A 15,645-nucleotide genomic window follows, 5' to 3' on the forward strand; every position below is an offset into this window, starting at 1 on the left:
AAGTTTGAGGGTGCAGGTAGACCAGCTTCAGTGCAGCATGAAACTTCACCCTAACTCAGGTGTTGGCAGTTCTGCAGCTGTGGTTCCCTTCAGTTTCACGAGTGCTTTGAAAGTTCTATTATGTGTAAGTGGCTTAGGCTATACAGCTGTGAAAAACATTTGAAATTAAACTAGGTTTTAGGCTTTCCTAAAAGCTCTTAAGAACTGTGATAGGTGATGTTTGGACATACAAGGCTGCCTTGCTAACTGAAGTATTTTAGCAAGTCCACAGCTCTCAGTTGTTCTTCAGATACAGCACAGAGGACCTAAGGCTCCAATGTAAATATTGTTTATGAGGAATGTGGGGTAAAACTCAGTGTTAACCTCTCTTTTGGAGGAAGGCGGGGCTAGTTATCCAGTAGCCTATGGTTATGGAGTGTGCTGTGAACACTTCCTGGTCCAGGGAATTTGCCTATCATCTGCCATAGAGAGTGCTGTGGAAGGTAGCTTGCCAGTACTTTTACAGAAGCCACAGTGTACAACTGGGGAGTGGAGTTGTCATTTTAAACAATAAAAGCAGCCATACCTTTGGTGGGTAAGATGATGTTTGTGTTACCTGGCTTTTGTATTAGTTTTCCATGTAGCAAGACAACTTGAACAACTTTGGTTAGGTTGGATGTAAAAACTTGGTTGAGTTAGGCAGAAATGATCATCCATACCACTGCAGTCCTGCCAGCTTCTCTCAACATTTTTTCTTTCCAAAAAAGAAGTTATTTCTAGCCATGTTGCCTTCTGCAAGGACTGTGAAACCTTGTTAAGTGGAAAGAAAGACATACTCTGCTCACTAATTTCAGGTGTCTGCTTTACCTGCAGGTGAACTGTGTGGTGATGCGAGGCTTCAATGAGGATGAAGTGCTGGACTTTGTGGATTTCACAAAGGATCTGCCCCTTGATGTGCGGTTCATAGAATACATGCCCTTTGATGGTAAGTACTGCTGCTTTGAGATTCTTCTTGGACAGAAGTGGGCTGCTTGGTGAATATTCACCCCATAGACTTGTCTCTGGAGGTTTTGATAAGCTCTTTTAGGGAATTAGGAATTTCCTGAAGTTTTATGTTGTATCTTTTGCAGCTTATCTTCCTCCCTCGATAAGCTGTAGAAGGACTAGTTGGGGCTGGGACACCTACAGCTAAAATGAGACATGGAGAATGTAAAAGTGGTTCTCTGCTAATTAAGAAAATAAAATCCACAGTCTAAAGTTAGGCTGGTTTTGTTAATTCTAGGCAATAAATGGAACTTCAAGAAGATGGTGAGCTACAAAGAAATGCTTGATACAATTAAACAGCGATGGCCGGAATTGGAGAAATTACCCTGTGAGACTTCCAGCACAGCCAAGGTGGGGTTGAGCAGAGAACATGTGAAACATGCCCCCATTCCTTCCCTGCCCCAAATCCCCAAATGCTCACAAGTTCAGCATTGATATTTGACAACCAAAGTAATAAACACTTAATGTAGTAACTCTTGGGTTTTGGTCAAGCTGCCTGCATGAGACTTGGTGCTTATTAAGTGCTAGTCATAGTCTTTACCTTTAGAAATACAGTGTGTTTTCTAGATGTATTTTCAGCCAGGTATAAAGAATGCCAGGCCTGTATTTACAGCTTTTGAAACTTCTGTCATTCTATGGCTGCACATTAACAATCCTGATGGAACAGTTGTTCAGTGAAAAAACTATTGGTTTAGACTGTACAGTGTCAAATGGGGACTTTCGAGCTCATGCTCCCTACAGGCATCACCTGTTAGTTACAGATAACTACTAGAGCAAGCATTTAACAAGTTTGGGAATTTCCAGAAACAGGGCAGAATAGACTGGAACACCTGAAAAAACTGATTTTGCTTTTTTTTTTTTTCTTTGATATGGTTTTAGGGCTGAAGAAAATCTATGTTAAAATAGATTTTCTGGTCTTCAGGCAAGTGAAACTATAAAAGTTAGGAGTCTGTATTTGACTCTTTTTTTTTTTTTTCTCCTGTGCATTTCTTTAGAGTTACAAGGTACCACATTTCCAGGGACAAATCAGCTTTATCACCTCCATGTCAGAGCACTTCTGTGGATCCTGCAATCGGCTGAGGATAACAGCAGATGGGAACCTAAAGGTTGGTAGTGAAACAGGATTCTCTTGATTTCATGCAGTGAAAATAGTGTTGAAATTCATTCCCTAAAAGTAGCTGGGATGTAAAGATGCATAATTATTACCAGCTAGCTCCTGTTTATTTATCCTGTATGTATTCTTGTTCCATCTTGTCAGGCTGTTAGGGGGATGTTACATCACCTTTTTTTCAGTTACCATAGTTAACTTCAGTTGTAAAACATGGTTGCAAGGCCAGTAAGTATAAATATTTATTCTAATCTTTGATTCAAAATCATCTTAAACATGTGAAAAACAGATGATTTCCCATTAAAAAAGGGCCCAAGCAGCTGTGAGGGCTTGGCTTTTGCATTCCACAAGGATTCTTCTTGTTTCCCAAACAACTTGTAACTCTTCTTCTTCAAGAGCAGCCTGTACATTTGCTCAATGACTGTAGAACAAGGAGGGATAGCCATTTCCTGCCACGTTGAAACTGGCAGTTTCTGGGGGAAAATTAAAGTTTTCAATTAAAAATTGGCACTTATTCATTGTCACCTGATATTGACAACAGCTGTGCTGCTGCCTAGTGTCAGATGACCAAGGCAGCCTGAAGGCCCAATGAGCTTAGGCTGCTTAAAATCCCAGGCTGTCTGTGTGTACATGAGGAGAGGTAAAGAAAACAATCTCTATAAATGTTCCCTTCAATAGGGTAGGCCTCTTCAAAGCTCTTCACTCTGTGGTTATTACAAAATATTTGTAAAAGTAATTTATTTTATTCTTTCTCATTTATCCTCTTCTTCTTCCCTGGGTTGGCTGCAGGTGTGCCTTTTTGGGAATTCAGAAGTGTCCTTGAGGGATCACCTACGGTCAGGTGCCTCAGAGGAACAGTTGATTCAAATCATTGGAGCAGCAGTGGGCAGAAAAAAGAAACAGCATGCCGGTATGTTCCTTGTACTTAAGAAATAACAGCAGTGCTAGGGAAAACAAAGTCCTGGTACTGTAACCTTCCATGAGAGTTAGAATCCAGACTGTCTGAAAGACTTCCAGACTGACTTTTGTTCTCAAATAGATACAAATGCCACTGCTCACGACAACAACAGCAAAGTGTAAAGCTAAGTAGTTGCACTGGATCCCCTTTTTTTTAGATTAGCTTGCTGTAAAAGAAGTACTAAGACTAAATGGAGCTGTCAGTCCAAGTACTGCATTAACATGTTTCTAGAAGTGACAAATCTCTTCTTCACTGTGCAGGAGTTTGTGGGCACTCATCTAGTGCTCTGCACAAGGTCATGACACAAGGTCCATGCTGATGCAGTCACATCCTCAGGCTGTATTCATCTTTCCTGAATTTATGTTGATATTAACATTCATATCTGAACCTTACTGTAGTTTTGTAATCTGGCTCCAGCTGGGAATGCTGAATTCTTGTACATGAACTGGCTTTATGGTCATGGCTTAGTCCCCTATACACTAAAATGTGCTTTGGCCCTTTTGTTTTCTTGCAGATTCTGACAGATTAACAACAGTAGGTTTTTCCCTTTTTTCCTAACGTGTGAAACAAATTTAAAGGTAGCCTTTAAATCTACACGTAGACTAATTTGCAAAGTACATTGGTCTGACTCAGATAAAATAGTGCCTTGTAAACCTAAGGGAAGGGGTGGAGGGTTTGGTTCCTTTTGGTTCCATTTTTTTATGAATTCTGATTTGGGAAAGCAGGGGGGTGGATGGGGAAGAATCTACTAAAGGCGTTTTGCCATCAGCAGCATTTACCTGACATTGTCTGTCTTCTCCCAGTTTGTGTTAATCTCAGTATTGTCCCTGGGGCTTTCTGTGATTTAGCTTCTTTGAACTGGAACACTTATTCACAGCTTATCTATAGAACTAGAACAGTCAAATACCGTTGTTAGAGACAAGATAGTCTCAAATTGATTGAATTCTGTAGTAGGTAGACTGTAATTCACATTATGGCAAGCTTTCTGGGAAAGGGTTCTGCAGTGTGATAGACCCATAGCAGCTGGGTGCCTGGAGACTTGGGCAGCTATAGTTTTAGATAATGCCACGCTGGATTCCCCCTCCTCCAGTTCCCTTGGTCTTTACTGAGCTTTGTTTTTCCTAGCATACAGGTTGCACTGTGAAGAGCAGAAAACTAAATATATAAACCAGATGCATGACTTAAAGCCTAAAAAGCCAGGATTTTTATGTGTTCCTTATTTTATTTCTAGGCATGTTTAACATTTCCCAGATGAAAAACCGGCCAATGGTCCTGATTGGTGGGTGACAAATCAGTACGTAAAAAACATACAGTGATTTTGTTCGGTTTCTGTCTTTGGGGGAGCAGAGTAGATTGGGCTTCTAAGTCTAGCTTTTGGTTCTGCCTTAGGTTTAGGCAAAGAAATGGGCTTTTAATTAAGCAGTTATATTTAACACACTGAAGTGGAAGAGGAGGAAAGGTTTAATGTCCCTACCAAGCTTTACCCCATTTTCCAAGTGACAGCCCTGGTTTTGTTTTCTCTAATTATGACAGTTCATTACATTTTCCAAAGGGATAATCAACTTTCCTACCGTATTTCCTATCAGCTTAAGAAGAACAGTATAGTTATTTATAAGACAGTTTGGGGTGAATTTTGACCATATTGCCATATAAATATAAAGGATGCAGAATGGAGTTTTATCCATGTATTAAGAAATTAAACTTTGTTTATAATGTATATAGAGCCAGCAAGCTGAAAGAAATGCAAGTGTTCCTACCTCACTACTACTTCAGAATTTGAGATGTAGGGCTTCATTTTTTTGAAATTGCCACTTATTGCTGCAAAGTCTCAGAACATATCCATGAAAGCCCTATGAGCCAAGAGCCTTTCCTTCTAGTGTCCATTGAAGCTGTTTGCTAACTCTCCGTTCTGCCTGAAGCTCAGTTCATGAGAGATGTAGCACTGCTGGGGTTCTCTTACTGATTTTTAACATCTCCTTCAGTGTGATTTTTACCTCCTTCCATACCTGTGTTTCCCTGTTCTGTAAGATAGCTATCTTTCCAAAGACCTTAATAAATGGTTACAAGAGTTAGCTTTGTGAGATTAATTACAAGATGTTTTGTTGTTCCTTATCAACAAGATGTGGGGGGAAAAAAAAAAACCAAAACAATGGTGAAAGACCTGAACATGTTTTAAATCCCAACTCTCATCCTCCCATTGATGTTTTGGAGCAGGTTAGCTGTTGGGCAGCTTAAAACACAGGTTTTAAAACAGGTACCATTGGGGAGGGGAACATGCATTAATCTGCAGGTCTTTGCAACAGGTGATACAATAACAACTACTCTATTTTTAAACCAAGCCCCTAGGGCTTGTACTTTTGTTGCCTTTATTATGCAGTAGGATCCACAGAGGTCTTTAGGATAGGTCTTTACTGGGAATGTTTTTCACTTGGTGCCCCACTTTAAAGGGCCATCATTTCCCATGTTGACTGCTGCAAGATTGTCTTTTTGAGTTTGCTTTTGCTCTCTTGTATTTGGCCACTGCTACATTGTGTTCCAGAAAAAGGGTAAGGAGGATCCTTTGTTTAAAGTGTGTATTGACTTGCTGCATGAGGAAATAATTTTGTTGGGGTTTTTTGGTTTGGTTGTTTTTTTTTTTGGTAAGATGAAAAATACTATAGTAAACTCTTGACAGCTCACTGGGACCTACGTAATTTTTCACGTTGCCTTTGAAAGAATTCCCACACTCCAAAGTTAGCATTCATAGCAATGTTTGGATGGCTACAGATCAGATCAATCCAATTTCCTTTTGAAAAGTGCTTTAACATTGTCTGACAGGGCAGTGAAAGAGGCAGCCTGTCCAGGTCTTCCTCCTTCAGCTGTTCCATCTCCCTTTGAGACTGACTCCTGGCAGTCACCACATCAATAGAGAGACTGGAGATGAGTGGAGAGTATCCCACTGTGACACATGGGGAATCATTAGGAGATTTCCTAATTGTATTTTGAATTACTTACAAACTTCAAATAATGCTGGCGTGCAAGCAGTCAGTGGGGGAGTGTGTGTATGGAATTAATTTAATGAAATTTAATTAATTTAATGCTGTGGAAATCACTAATTGGTTTTGCTAGACCCAGTAAGCCAAACCTGGCATCTTCCCTGCACTGCTGTTGTCCAGTCCTTTGCTATGTGGTTTGTGTCTTATTTCCCTTAATCAAAATATTCCTTTTGGCAGGTTCTTCTTCTCCTGGGTTCACTTCAGTTATGGGAATTTCCTCATTAATTTAAGTATCTCCTGCCTTCTTTTCTCCCCCTGAGATTGTGCTAGTTGGAAACTGACACAATTAAACTTGAGGTGCAGTAATAGGATATAAGGAGATGGAATTTGTCAGATGGTTTCACTATACGGTGCAGTAGAAAACCATTATCTTTTTTTTTTTGTAGGTATATGAGCAATTTGGGTGCAAATAGAGATGACTAGGTACAACTTCAAGAAGTGTAGGTTGTTCAGAAAAGCAAAGATGCTTTGCACTCATGCCTGTCTCTTGCTGTCTGTTTACTTCCCACTCTGCTTGAGCAAACTTCTCTCCCGTCTCCCACCCATGAGTGTTTACCCTGTGGAAGGAAGTACTTGTCTGCCTTTGCAGTCTGGCTTCTCCTGAAAACAAGACACTTTTACAAGGGTTTAGCTTCAGCTTTAATACTAATCAAGGAATCCAAAAGAACTGAGTGCTTTGAGTTCCTGGATTTTAAAAGGAATATTCAGGTTAGGCCCCACTATGAAAAGAAAGAGCAAGAGAAGAGGAATAAGAAAAATAATTTTCTGTGCTCTTCTAAAGCACAGCAGTGTTGCATTCAGTACATTTATGTCCATTTAATCCCATTCCTCAGAGGTAAACACATGCCTTCAAATTTGCAGGAATCTTAACTTTAGTGGATAGACCATCAGCTGTAGATGAAAAAAGGCCTTTGCCTGAATTTAGGTTATTGCAGTGATTAAAATCATGAAATCTATGGTTGACTTAATCTTCAGGAATGGGTACTTCCAGACCAATGTTTGGAGGGTACTCTGGATGAAAATGGTGCTAAGTGCATCAGTCTTGTTTCAGCAGAGGTTGGGACTAGCAAGGAAGAGTTTGGTGGGTTTGTTTTTAAAAAAAGAGGGAGGAGCACAACGAGACCTTTGTCCACACTGTGTCTGTTATTGTCATGTGGACAGTCCCTGGGCAGCAGAGGTAGCTCAGCAATGTGGGGCAGGAAGCTGTTTTGATGCACCCATGGATAGGCTGAAAAGGGAGTCCTTGAATACCAGAGCTACCAAAGGGAGGTTATTGAGCACAACCTAATTCCACCTTTCTCAGAGCAGAAAGAGAAGGAGCTTCAGAAAAAGAGAAACATACTTATCAATGGTGCTGTTAAACCAGGGCTTTGCTGCTTACCTCTTTACTTACAAAACATTCACTTTTATGTGAAAGAGACTCCTCCTGTCTTCACACTTGGCATCTAGCCCAGTACAAATGCCAAAACCAAAGGATTAAATGGTGAAAAGGGGCAGGAGGGCCTACTACCTCTCTGCCAGCTGGGAGCTCTGCCAGCTTGACTTGGAACATGCTTCTGAGTAGATTTAAAATCTATCTGTCATTGAGGGGACTGTGGTTTTTCCAGTGCTTAAACTTCAGCTGTCATTAATGTGTTAAGAGCTGACAATAATATGAGAGGTTCCCATCACCCTCTGAGCTTGTAGACAGTGCAGTTGCAGTGCTTCTGGTCCCTGCTGTCCTCAAGTGCTGGCATAACCCTTCCCTGCAGAAGGAGATGAAAGGAGGAAGTGCAGCCGCCTGTGCTGGGAGGGAGGTGTTTGGAAAGGCAGAGTTGAGAATCTGAGTGTAAGAATTTCCTATTAACCCTGCCAAGCTTTTGAAAGAAGGCTGGTGCTGGGATGGTCCCAAATGGATGCTGAGATGCTGTGACTCACTTTTCTTCAGAAGTGATGTTCCTATAAGCTTTCTTGGCTGCTGTTTCTCAAAAGGTGTTGATGCTTTTAGAAAGTAAGTTGTTTCTTTTTGTCAGGGACCTCGAAATGAGTGTTCTGAGTCTTGAGGTTTGTAATAGCAAACAAGGAAATGCAAGGAACTGATGAGAGAAGAGAAAGAGCTTGAGGAAAAAAGTGGGTATTTGCAGACTTATTGAGGTTTTTGCAACATGGGAAGTCCCAAGCAGTGCTGTGACAGGGTTCTCAGTTGCTACCGGCAGCTTAGCTTTCCAGTTAGTAAGATGTTCTTCTCATGTTACTTTTTGTTTTTTCCCCAGAGCCTGCATTGATGTCATTCCCACTATGCCAAGATGCCCTACAGAATCCCCCAAATTCAAAGCAGTGGGGCCACACATTTAGCCATTGGCTGACTTTGAGAGTAAGTTTACCCAAACAAAAGGGAAAAACATCAATGAAAAACACACTTACAGGACAACTTTTCCTCCCAAGATCTCACTCAGAGAAACAGTGGCATATGGCAACAGGAATTCTACAAACCCAGCTCCGAGGCTACTGTGTCTTCCAGAAGAACCCAAGCTCCACATTTGATACAAAGTGCCTTGATACTTCTGTGGGCCAAGTTTCTGTGGACCGTCAGTTCAAAGATACATGTTCAGGATCTGAATTCCATACCAGGGATTTGGGATCTTGCACCAAGGTACCTCGTGCCTCTGACAACTTGACTCACACTGACGAGGAAGGACGGGCCACAATGGTTGATGTTGGAGGGAAGCCAGATTCCAGAAGAACTGCTGTTGCTGGTGCCGTGGTTCTCCTGGGTGAGAAGGCATTCAGGATGGTCAGGCAAAACCAGGTGAAGAAAGGGGATGTGCTGGCAGTAGCCCAAATTGCAGGAATTCAGGGAGCCAAGCTGACCAGCCAGTTGATCCCATTGTGTCACAACATCCCCCTGTACCATGTTGAGGTGTCTCTGAGCCTGGATGAGGCCAGACGTGCAGTGGTGATCCGCAGCTCCTGTCACACCTGGGGAAGGACAGGTGTGGAGATGGAGGCTCTCACAGCTGCCAGCCTGGCTGCGCTGACCGTGTACGACATGTGCAAAGCAGTCACTCATGACATTGTCATCCAAGAGCTCAAGTTGCTTAGTAAGACAGGTGGGCAGAGAGGAGACTTCTCAAGGGTCTAGGTAATATCCAGATACCTCCAGCCCTCCAAGTGACCACTGCTCCTGTTTAGCCTCTTACAGAAGTCCTTGTGCTCAGCTGGTGGGCTTGGAGACCTCAGCGGGTGTGTACTGTACAGCAACCCCATGCCTCCAGCATTGCCTTACTCTGTCAGCTCACTGCTGGTGAACAGTGGAGCCACTTAGCCCTGTTGAAAACCATGTGTGTTTTCTTGAGGACAGACTTCTCCACTCTGCCAATACCTCCATTTCAGTGTCCTCGTGATGAGATTGAGAAAAGATTCCTGCTTCTACCACAGAGGTTTCTGGGTTTTTGGGTTTTTTTGCCTTTGTGAAATACACCTGCTGTCATCATACCTTGCAACTGTGAGCTCTGGAAATGAAGCAACTGCTGAAAATGCTGTTATTTGGCAACAATTTCTAAGTCAAGGATTAAGATTTCAGAATTGTGTCTGTCCATCTTTTCCCCCTGACCTCTTCCGTTGAATTTAGAGGGTGACAATGAGAAGAACACAGCTGGGGAACCTCACTGTACAGCAGAGATTATAAACATGGAACAGTCAGGGTCAAGGGGCAGCTCCCATCCCTTTGCAGTGCTACTGCTTCCCTTCACAGAATCAAAGAATCCCAGAATGGGTAAGGTTGGAAAGGACAACACTGGGTTACCTGGTCCAACCTCCCTGCTAAGGCTCGCAGAGCACAGGGTTGTGTCCAGACTGGAATATCTCCTGTGAGGGAGCCTCCACAACTTCTCTGGGCAATCTGTTCCAGTGCTCAGTCACCTGCAGAGTGAAGAAGTTCAGGTGGAACTTCCTGTCTATCAGTTTCTGCCCGTTGCCTCTTGTCCTATTGCTCAGCACCACCAAGAAGAGGCTGGCTCCATATTCTTGCCATCTCCCTCTTAGACACTGGCATATTGCAACATCAGTCATCTCTTTTGGATGCTGAACAGGCCCAGCTCCCTCAGCCTTTCCTCATAAGAGAGACACCTGCAAGTGGGAAATAATTCACATATCAGTTTCAGAAGAAAAAAAAATGGCAGCTGCCCAGTTTTCTGCCTTGAGTGCTCTGTAAAACATCATGCAGAAATGGGATTTCTGGATTTGGAAGAATTATTTTTCTGATCTGAAAGATAGGTTTTACAATGTTAGAAGCATGTTCCAGCATTTTGACCTTAGCACTGAAATACATGGATGCCCTGTCTGCATGCTTGAGGGATTAATTTTGCCAAGCACAGAAGTAAGTGTTAAGTTCTCCCTGACTTTAGAAAGAGATGTCACACCAAGCTCTAGAAGACTGCAAATTTTTTATGCTACAGTGCAACTCCTAGTAACCAGCAACCTGCATAGTCCTGACAGATCAAACAGACTTTAATACCAGTGGTCACTTGGAAAATTAAGGTAGTTACCGTTGCCTCTGCCAGAGTGTCTTCCTGCATGTTTCTCTAATTTGGTTTTCATTAAGTCGTCTGGCCTTGGAGCACTTAAGTGTCCCCATAAATGTAGCAGTGGCCACAGTCATGTAGCATTAATTAGCTTTTTTTGGTAGTTAACTGTCCTAGATAAGAAATTACTCAACATTATTGTTAATATTGATGGCTGCTTTTCAAATGTTAATTTAAGTGCTCTAAACAGGGTGTTACTGGTTGCTTATGGCTAATGTGAAGCTGCACATGATTCAGGGTGCTCCCTCCATATGCACAGGGTTGAAGACAACTCTAGTAAGGTCAAAGATGCTACAAAAAAATCATCTTAAGCCTAAGAGGTTACTGTGAGCACACCACACTGCCACATGCATCCTGCTCATTTAAAGTAAGCACAGGGCTCAGAGGAGGAGGCAATAGGTTTTACTACAGATCCTTCACAAATCTCATACACCAGCTACAGCAAAAGGCACTCTTTCCATTGCAGGTGAATTGATTTGATTCTTTTATTTGTTGTCACGGTGAGATAAGGTACATACAGTGACAGACATAGCAGCTGTAGCTGAAAGGGAAGGGAGTCTGGAAAGCTTGGTGCCCAGACTCCAGAAGCCTTGGTACATTGATGGTGTGGTTTAGGAATGCTATTCCCCTCTTCAGTGTTCCGCCACTCGCTTGCTCCTCCATTCCTGTGGCGGGCTGGAGAGGAGAATTGGAGGCACAGTAGGTAAAGATCATGGGTTCACATAGGAACAATGTACTGGAAACAGCAGTGGAATAAGAAAATGAGCAGTAACGGCTTCAGTAACAGAGGGAACAGGCACTATGTGACTTCTCCCTTACTGGAAGAGACCCCATACCTGGTGCCTGTAATAACCCCCCATGCTGTTAGCTATTCCCCCTCCTGGCTCCTGCAAGAACTACCCATGTCCTGGCCAGAACCAGGAAAATCTATATTCATTGTTACAGTCTTGACTCCCTGTCATTGCCAGGAGTGTAGCTAGCACTGCTGTACTGAGCACCAACAATCCCACCCAGTCCTGCAAATACAAGAGGCTCTGTGCATCTGTGGAACTGCTGCGCCCATAACACAGACGTTTCCTTAGCTCAGCATGGAAACAAAGTGCCAGGAAAAGGAAGCACACGTGTAACCTGCTAAGGCAGCCGACTGACCCAAGCACTTACCTCCCTGCACCACGCACCGTGCCCCCCTGGCCTGCTCCCAGGCTCTAGCTAATTTTGAAAATGGAAAGGAAACTCGAGGTACTCAGTAGTAATAAAACAGTGCTTTGGGCATATAATTCTTTGGCTTCTGAGAAGTTTGCTGTCATGCTGTAAAGCTCACACAAAGGACTCAGGGCCACACCAGGGACTACTGAGCACACGCATGACCACCACGCACATCCCGTTACGTACGCACATTTCACTACTTCCTTGGTTTGAGAGTGGCTGGAAGTGCAGGGCAAACTGACTTTGGTGCCATTTTATGCTCATGTTACATTATCAGGTCTTTAAACTATGCACATGTATAGGTAATGAACCAAACATGAGTCAACATTTTGTGAGAGAAATGGGTTGAGAGCACTCTGTGTTTCTGTGGTGCTGGGTGGGCCATGGTGTAATATATGTTGATGAACTGACTATTTTTTGGAGGCTTGCTTTTTTTGGTCCACTGTATTTTTAATAAATACTAGTTGCAATGGAGTGTGGTTTGCATTACTCTGAATATCCTTTTTAGTTAATTTTTCTATGTTTTAACCCAAAAGCTTCTATGAATACGTTACCTCGGGACAAGCAACAAGCCAGGCTTTGCAAGTTGCATGATTAGTCAGCAATTAGCAAGGGATCAGTCATAATAACTAAGTACTATAAAGAATCTTATTTTTTTCTGCTGTTGTTGAGTAAAAATCATTTTAATCTGGCTGTTCTTAAACTGTGTAATCCTTTGGGTTTAACATTGTAATGTATCATCTCTTGTCATTATCCCAGCTTCCCCCACATGCCTGTTCTGAGCCAGTGGCTGTATATAACATCACTGCACTTCGTTGCAGAACTGGGGCCTCCAGAGCTCTTCCTCCTAGTCTGAGTAACCACAACTGAAACCAAGGCTCGGGGAAGTGCCTGTATAAAAGTCCATCTCTCCTGTGCCATGAATAAGCCTTAAGGGAAATTCCCCTTCTGATCCATCCAAGCTTCCAGGAAAGCTCTCTAGTTTCCTGCAACCAAGAAGACATCAATGATCTTAGAGGTCTTTTCCAAGCTAAATGATTCTAAGGTTTCAAATGCTGTCAATCCTGAAATAAGCACAAAGCTTCACATCATTTTTCTAGGAGCAGAAACAGAGAAAAGCACCAAGCCCACCACCTCCTTCTCTTGAAGGGTGCCGTAAGAGTACAAGTTGTATTTCTGTGCATGTCAAACACAATTCAAACACAGGTACTGCAGATCATGGCAGCCCTCACAATGCACACACGGTAGAGCTTTAGCCTGCTAGAAACTCAAGTTGTCCCAGCTCGTGGCACATTTGTGTGTAACAGTCTCTTCACTGCTAATCCAGGCTGAATCCCTTGGGGCATCTTGGCCTGGCTTTCCTTCCTGCCCACATCCTGACACTAGTTACTCCACCCTCACACTGTCCTGTTAAAAACTGGATGCAGCATATAAAGGAGAAGCTGGCAGAAGCTGGTCATTAAGAATTTTCAAAGAGATTAAATCTATGTCAAAAGAGTAGTGATTTCAGGAAGTGCTGGGGGAAGGAGAATGGGTCGTGGGGAGAAGATACAACTTGAAATACCTCAGGGAGAGACCTCTTTTTCTGAACGGAAACTGCTCAAAACCAGATTCTGAAAGCAACAACAGCTGAGCAGTAAAAAGAGCAATGAATTTTTTTAGCTATTCTCAGCCCCTGGTGACCTGCAGTGATTCCCTGTAAATTCCCTGTTACTCAGCTTTACATGGGATTTGACTGAACAGAATCTGGCCCTTGGTCCTGCCCCTGCCTTGGTGCTTTGCTGGTTCTCGGTTCCCTCTGGCTGCCTCAGCAGTCAGGCAGGCCTGGAACAGCTGAAAAATGGCTGGTGCATCGTGTGTGCTTTGGCCAAGACAGAGCTGCTAATTGGTTAAGTGGAAACACAGTTAGTTCACTTCCCTCCATGCACCAAGCCTTGCTCCAAGAGCAGCTCAGCATTTCAGGGAATCTAAAATTGGAGGAATTGCTGGTTGCAGTGGGCTGACCAGGTTTTCAGGTTTTTGAGGTGTCAGGTAAAAGCCTCAACCTAGGTCTCAAAACCAGTGGATGTGAGGAGCGCTGCAAAGTCATGAGGATGGCAGGCAACACCCTGACATGGTGCCAGAAAGGCACAGGATGAAGAGCTGAATTCTTTGTCACAGGCTAGGCCTGAAGGGCTTTGGGTGAACTCAGTGCACTCTGTCATAAGAGCAGATTCTCATTTTGGGCACAGCAGTCTTAAACACTGGGTGGCTGAGACACAAATCCAGCTCTCTCTACCTTCCCCTGTCCCTCCATGCTGCCAGTGCCATGTTTAGAAAGCTTCCAGTTTAGCATCTCTATCTTTGTATTTACCCTGTTTTCTCCTTTGGGGAGTAAAGGGTACTCAAAATAGTAGCAGTAAAGTGCAGCTGAGTGCAAGTTCATGGGACAGGATGGGACAGATGCCCTGAGAGACTGCTGAGCTTTCCTCCAAGAGAAGCACAACAAACCAGGCATTGCTCAGCTGCGTGTACGCAACCCAACTGCAGTGGCATGGCTGTGGCCATCAGGCAAGCTGCCTACTGCCCATGGCTCTCCAAGGTGCCATCCACACCACACTTGCTCCATGGAACAAAGATTCACACTTCACAATTGCTTAAGGCTTGCTTCCAGAACCCCAAATTAGCAGCAGACAAAATTGCTTTATCAATGACTCCATCAACAGAGAGGGCATAATCTCAAATTCTGCACAGCCCACTCACAACCAGAAATTCAGTGCTACTAAGCTCTTCCTGCATGACTCTAGCATTAAAATTAACAGAAACACTCTCTTCTATACCCATGGTACTTTCAGGGTGTGCATCTGAAAGGATGTGAGGCCAGCAGAAGCAGGGTTTGTGTTTGCAAAGTCAAGGGTAGCTTGGCTGCAGCGGGACAGGAGGTAGGGGAGGAAGAGGAGGAGATAGCAGGAGGGCCATGCAGCTGTAAAGTTGTGTTAATATTATGCTTGGAAGATAACACAGGCTATCAGATACGCAGCTGCTCCACAGGTAGTGCCCTAGGCCAGTTACCTGCTGGTGCAGGTTGTGGCAAAACTCTGTCAACACCAGCAGAGCTGTGCAGTGTCACACCAGGCAGCACCTGCTGCTGGGAGCTGGGAGAGGGGGGTTCAGCTGCACAGCTCTGACCTGCCACTACTGCAGCCTTAATGAACTCAGGCTTCATTACTGGGGTAATTTCGGCACTGAAGGCTCCCCATGTGCACAGTTGCAGCAAGGCTGGAATTGCTGCTGTGTGAGGCAGGGCCTGGAGTTACATCACTCGTCCATCCCTCTCTCCCTCCATCCCCTCCCCAGCTGCCACCCACAGTCTCTGTGCTTCAGAGAGCTGCACTTCCCCACCCTGGGCCTGACATTGAATGGAAATGTTTTAGCTCTGTGTGGCTCATTTGGCTTCTGCAGATCAACCCTTGGGGCCATCCTCAGCTTAGATCCAAGAAATGAGCTGAGCTCAGGGAAGGGAATTATTTCTGCTGCCCCTGAAGCCTCATCTCTCCTATTGCAGCTGGCAGCTCAAAAAGCTCCATCCTGCCAAGACTGAATCTTAATTGGGATCAGTGGAAAAGACAAGCTGCTGCCAGGGCCGCCCTGATCCTGGGCTCATCGAGAACATGGGCAGAGCTTGCCCAGACCCACAAGAGAAGGCCTTCACTAGGGTTTACAAAAAATAAAATTCCCTCCAGAGTATCAGTGGAAGCAGCAGGCCGAGGCCAA

General features: G+C 43.8%; 1 protein-coding gene across 3 annotated transcripts in view; it reads left to right on the forward strand.

Moving 5' to 3' along the window:
- Positions 1–12,366, forward strand: part of MOCS1 (molybdenum cofactor synthesis 1) — a 30,606-nt gene extending 18,240 nt beyond the window's left edge. For 2 of the 3 annotated variants that reach the window (XM_039568985.1, XM_010391817.4), the window contains 6 exons: positions 853–964; positions 1,262–1,374; positions 2,019–2,129; positions 2,921–3,041; positions 4,321–4,368; positions 8,377–12,366. In XM_039568985.1, the coding sequence (XP_039424919.1) occupies positions 853–964; positions 1,262–1,374; positions 2,019–2,129; positions 2,921–3,041; positions 4,321–4,368; positions 8,377–9,245 (1,374 nt within the window). In that variant the 3' untranslated portion in view covers positions 9,246–12,366. The remainder of the gene's footprint in view (positions 1–852; positions 965–1,261; positions 1,375–2,018; positions 2,130–2,920; positions 3,042–4,320; positions 4,369–8,376) is intronic. The other variant, XM_019281274.3, reaches the window with a different exon arrangement.
- Positions 12,367–15,645: the final 3,279 nt, after the last annotated feature.

The sequence above is a fragment of the Corvus cornix genome, chromosome 3, assembly GCF_000738735.6.
Source record: "Corvus cornix cornix isolate S_Up_H32 chromosome 3, ASM73873v5, whole genome shotgun sequence".
Lineage (NCBI taxonomy): Eukaryota > Metazoa > Chordata > Aves > Passeriformes > Corvidae > Corvus > Corvus cornix.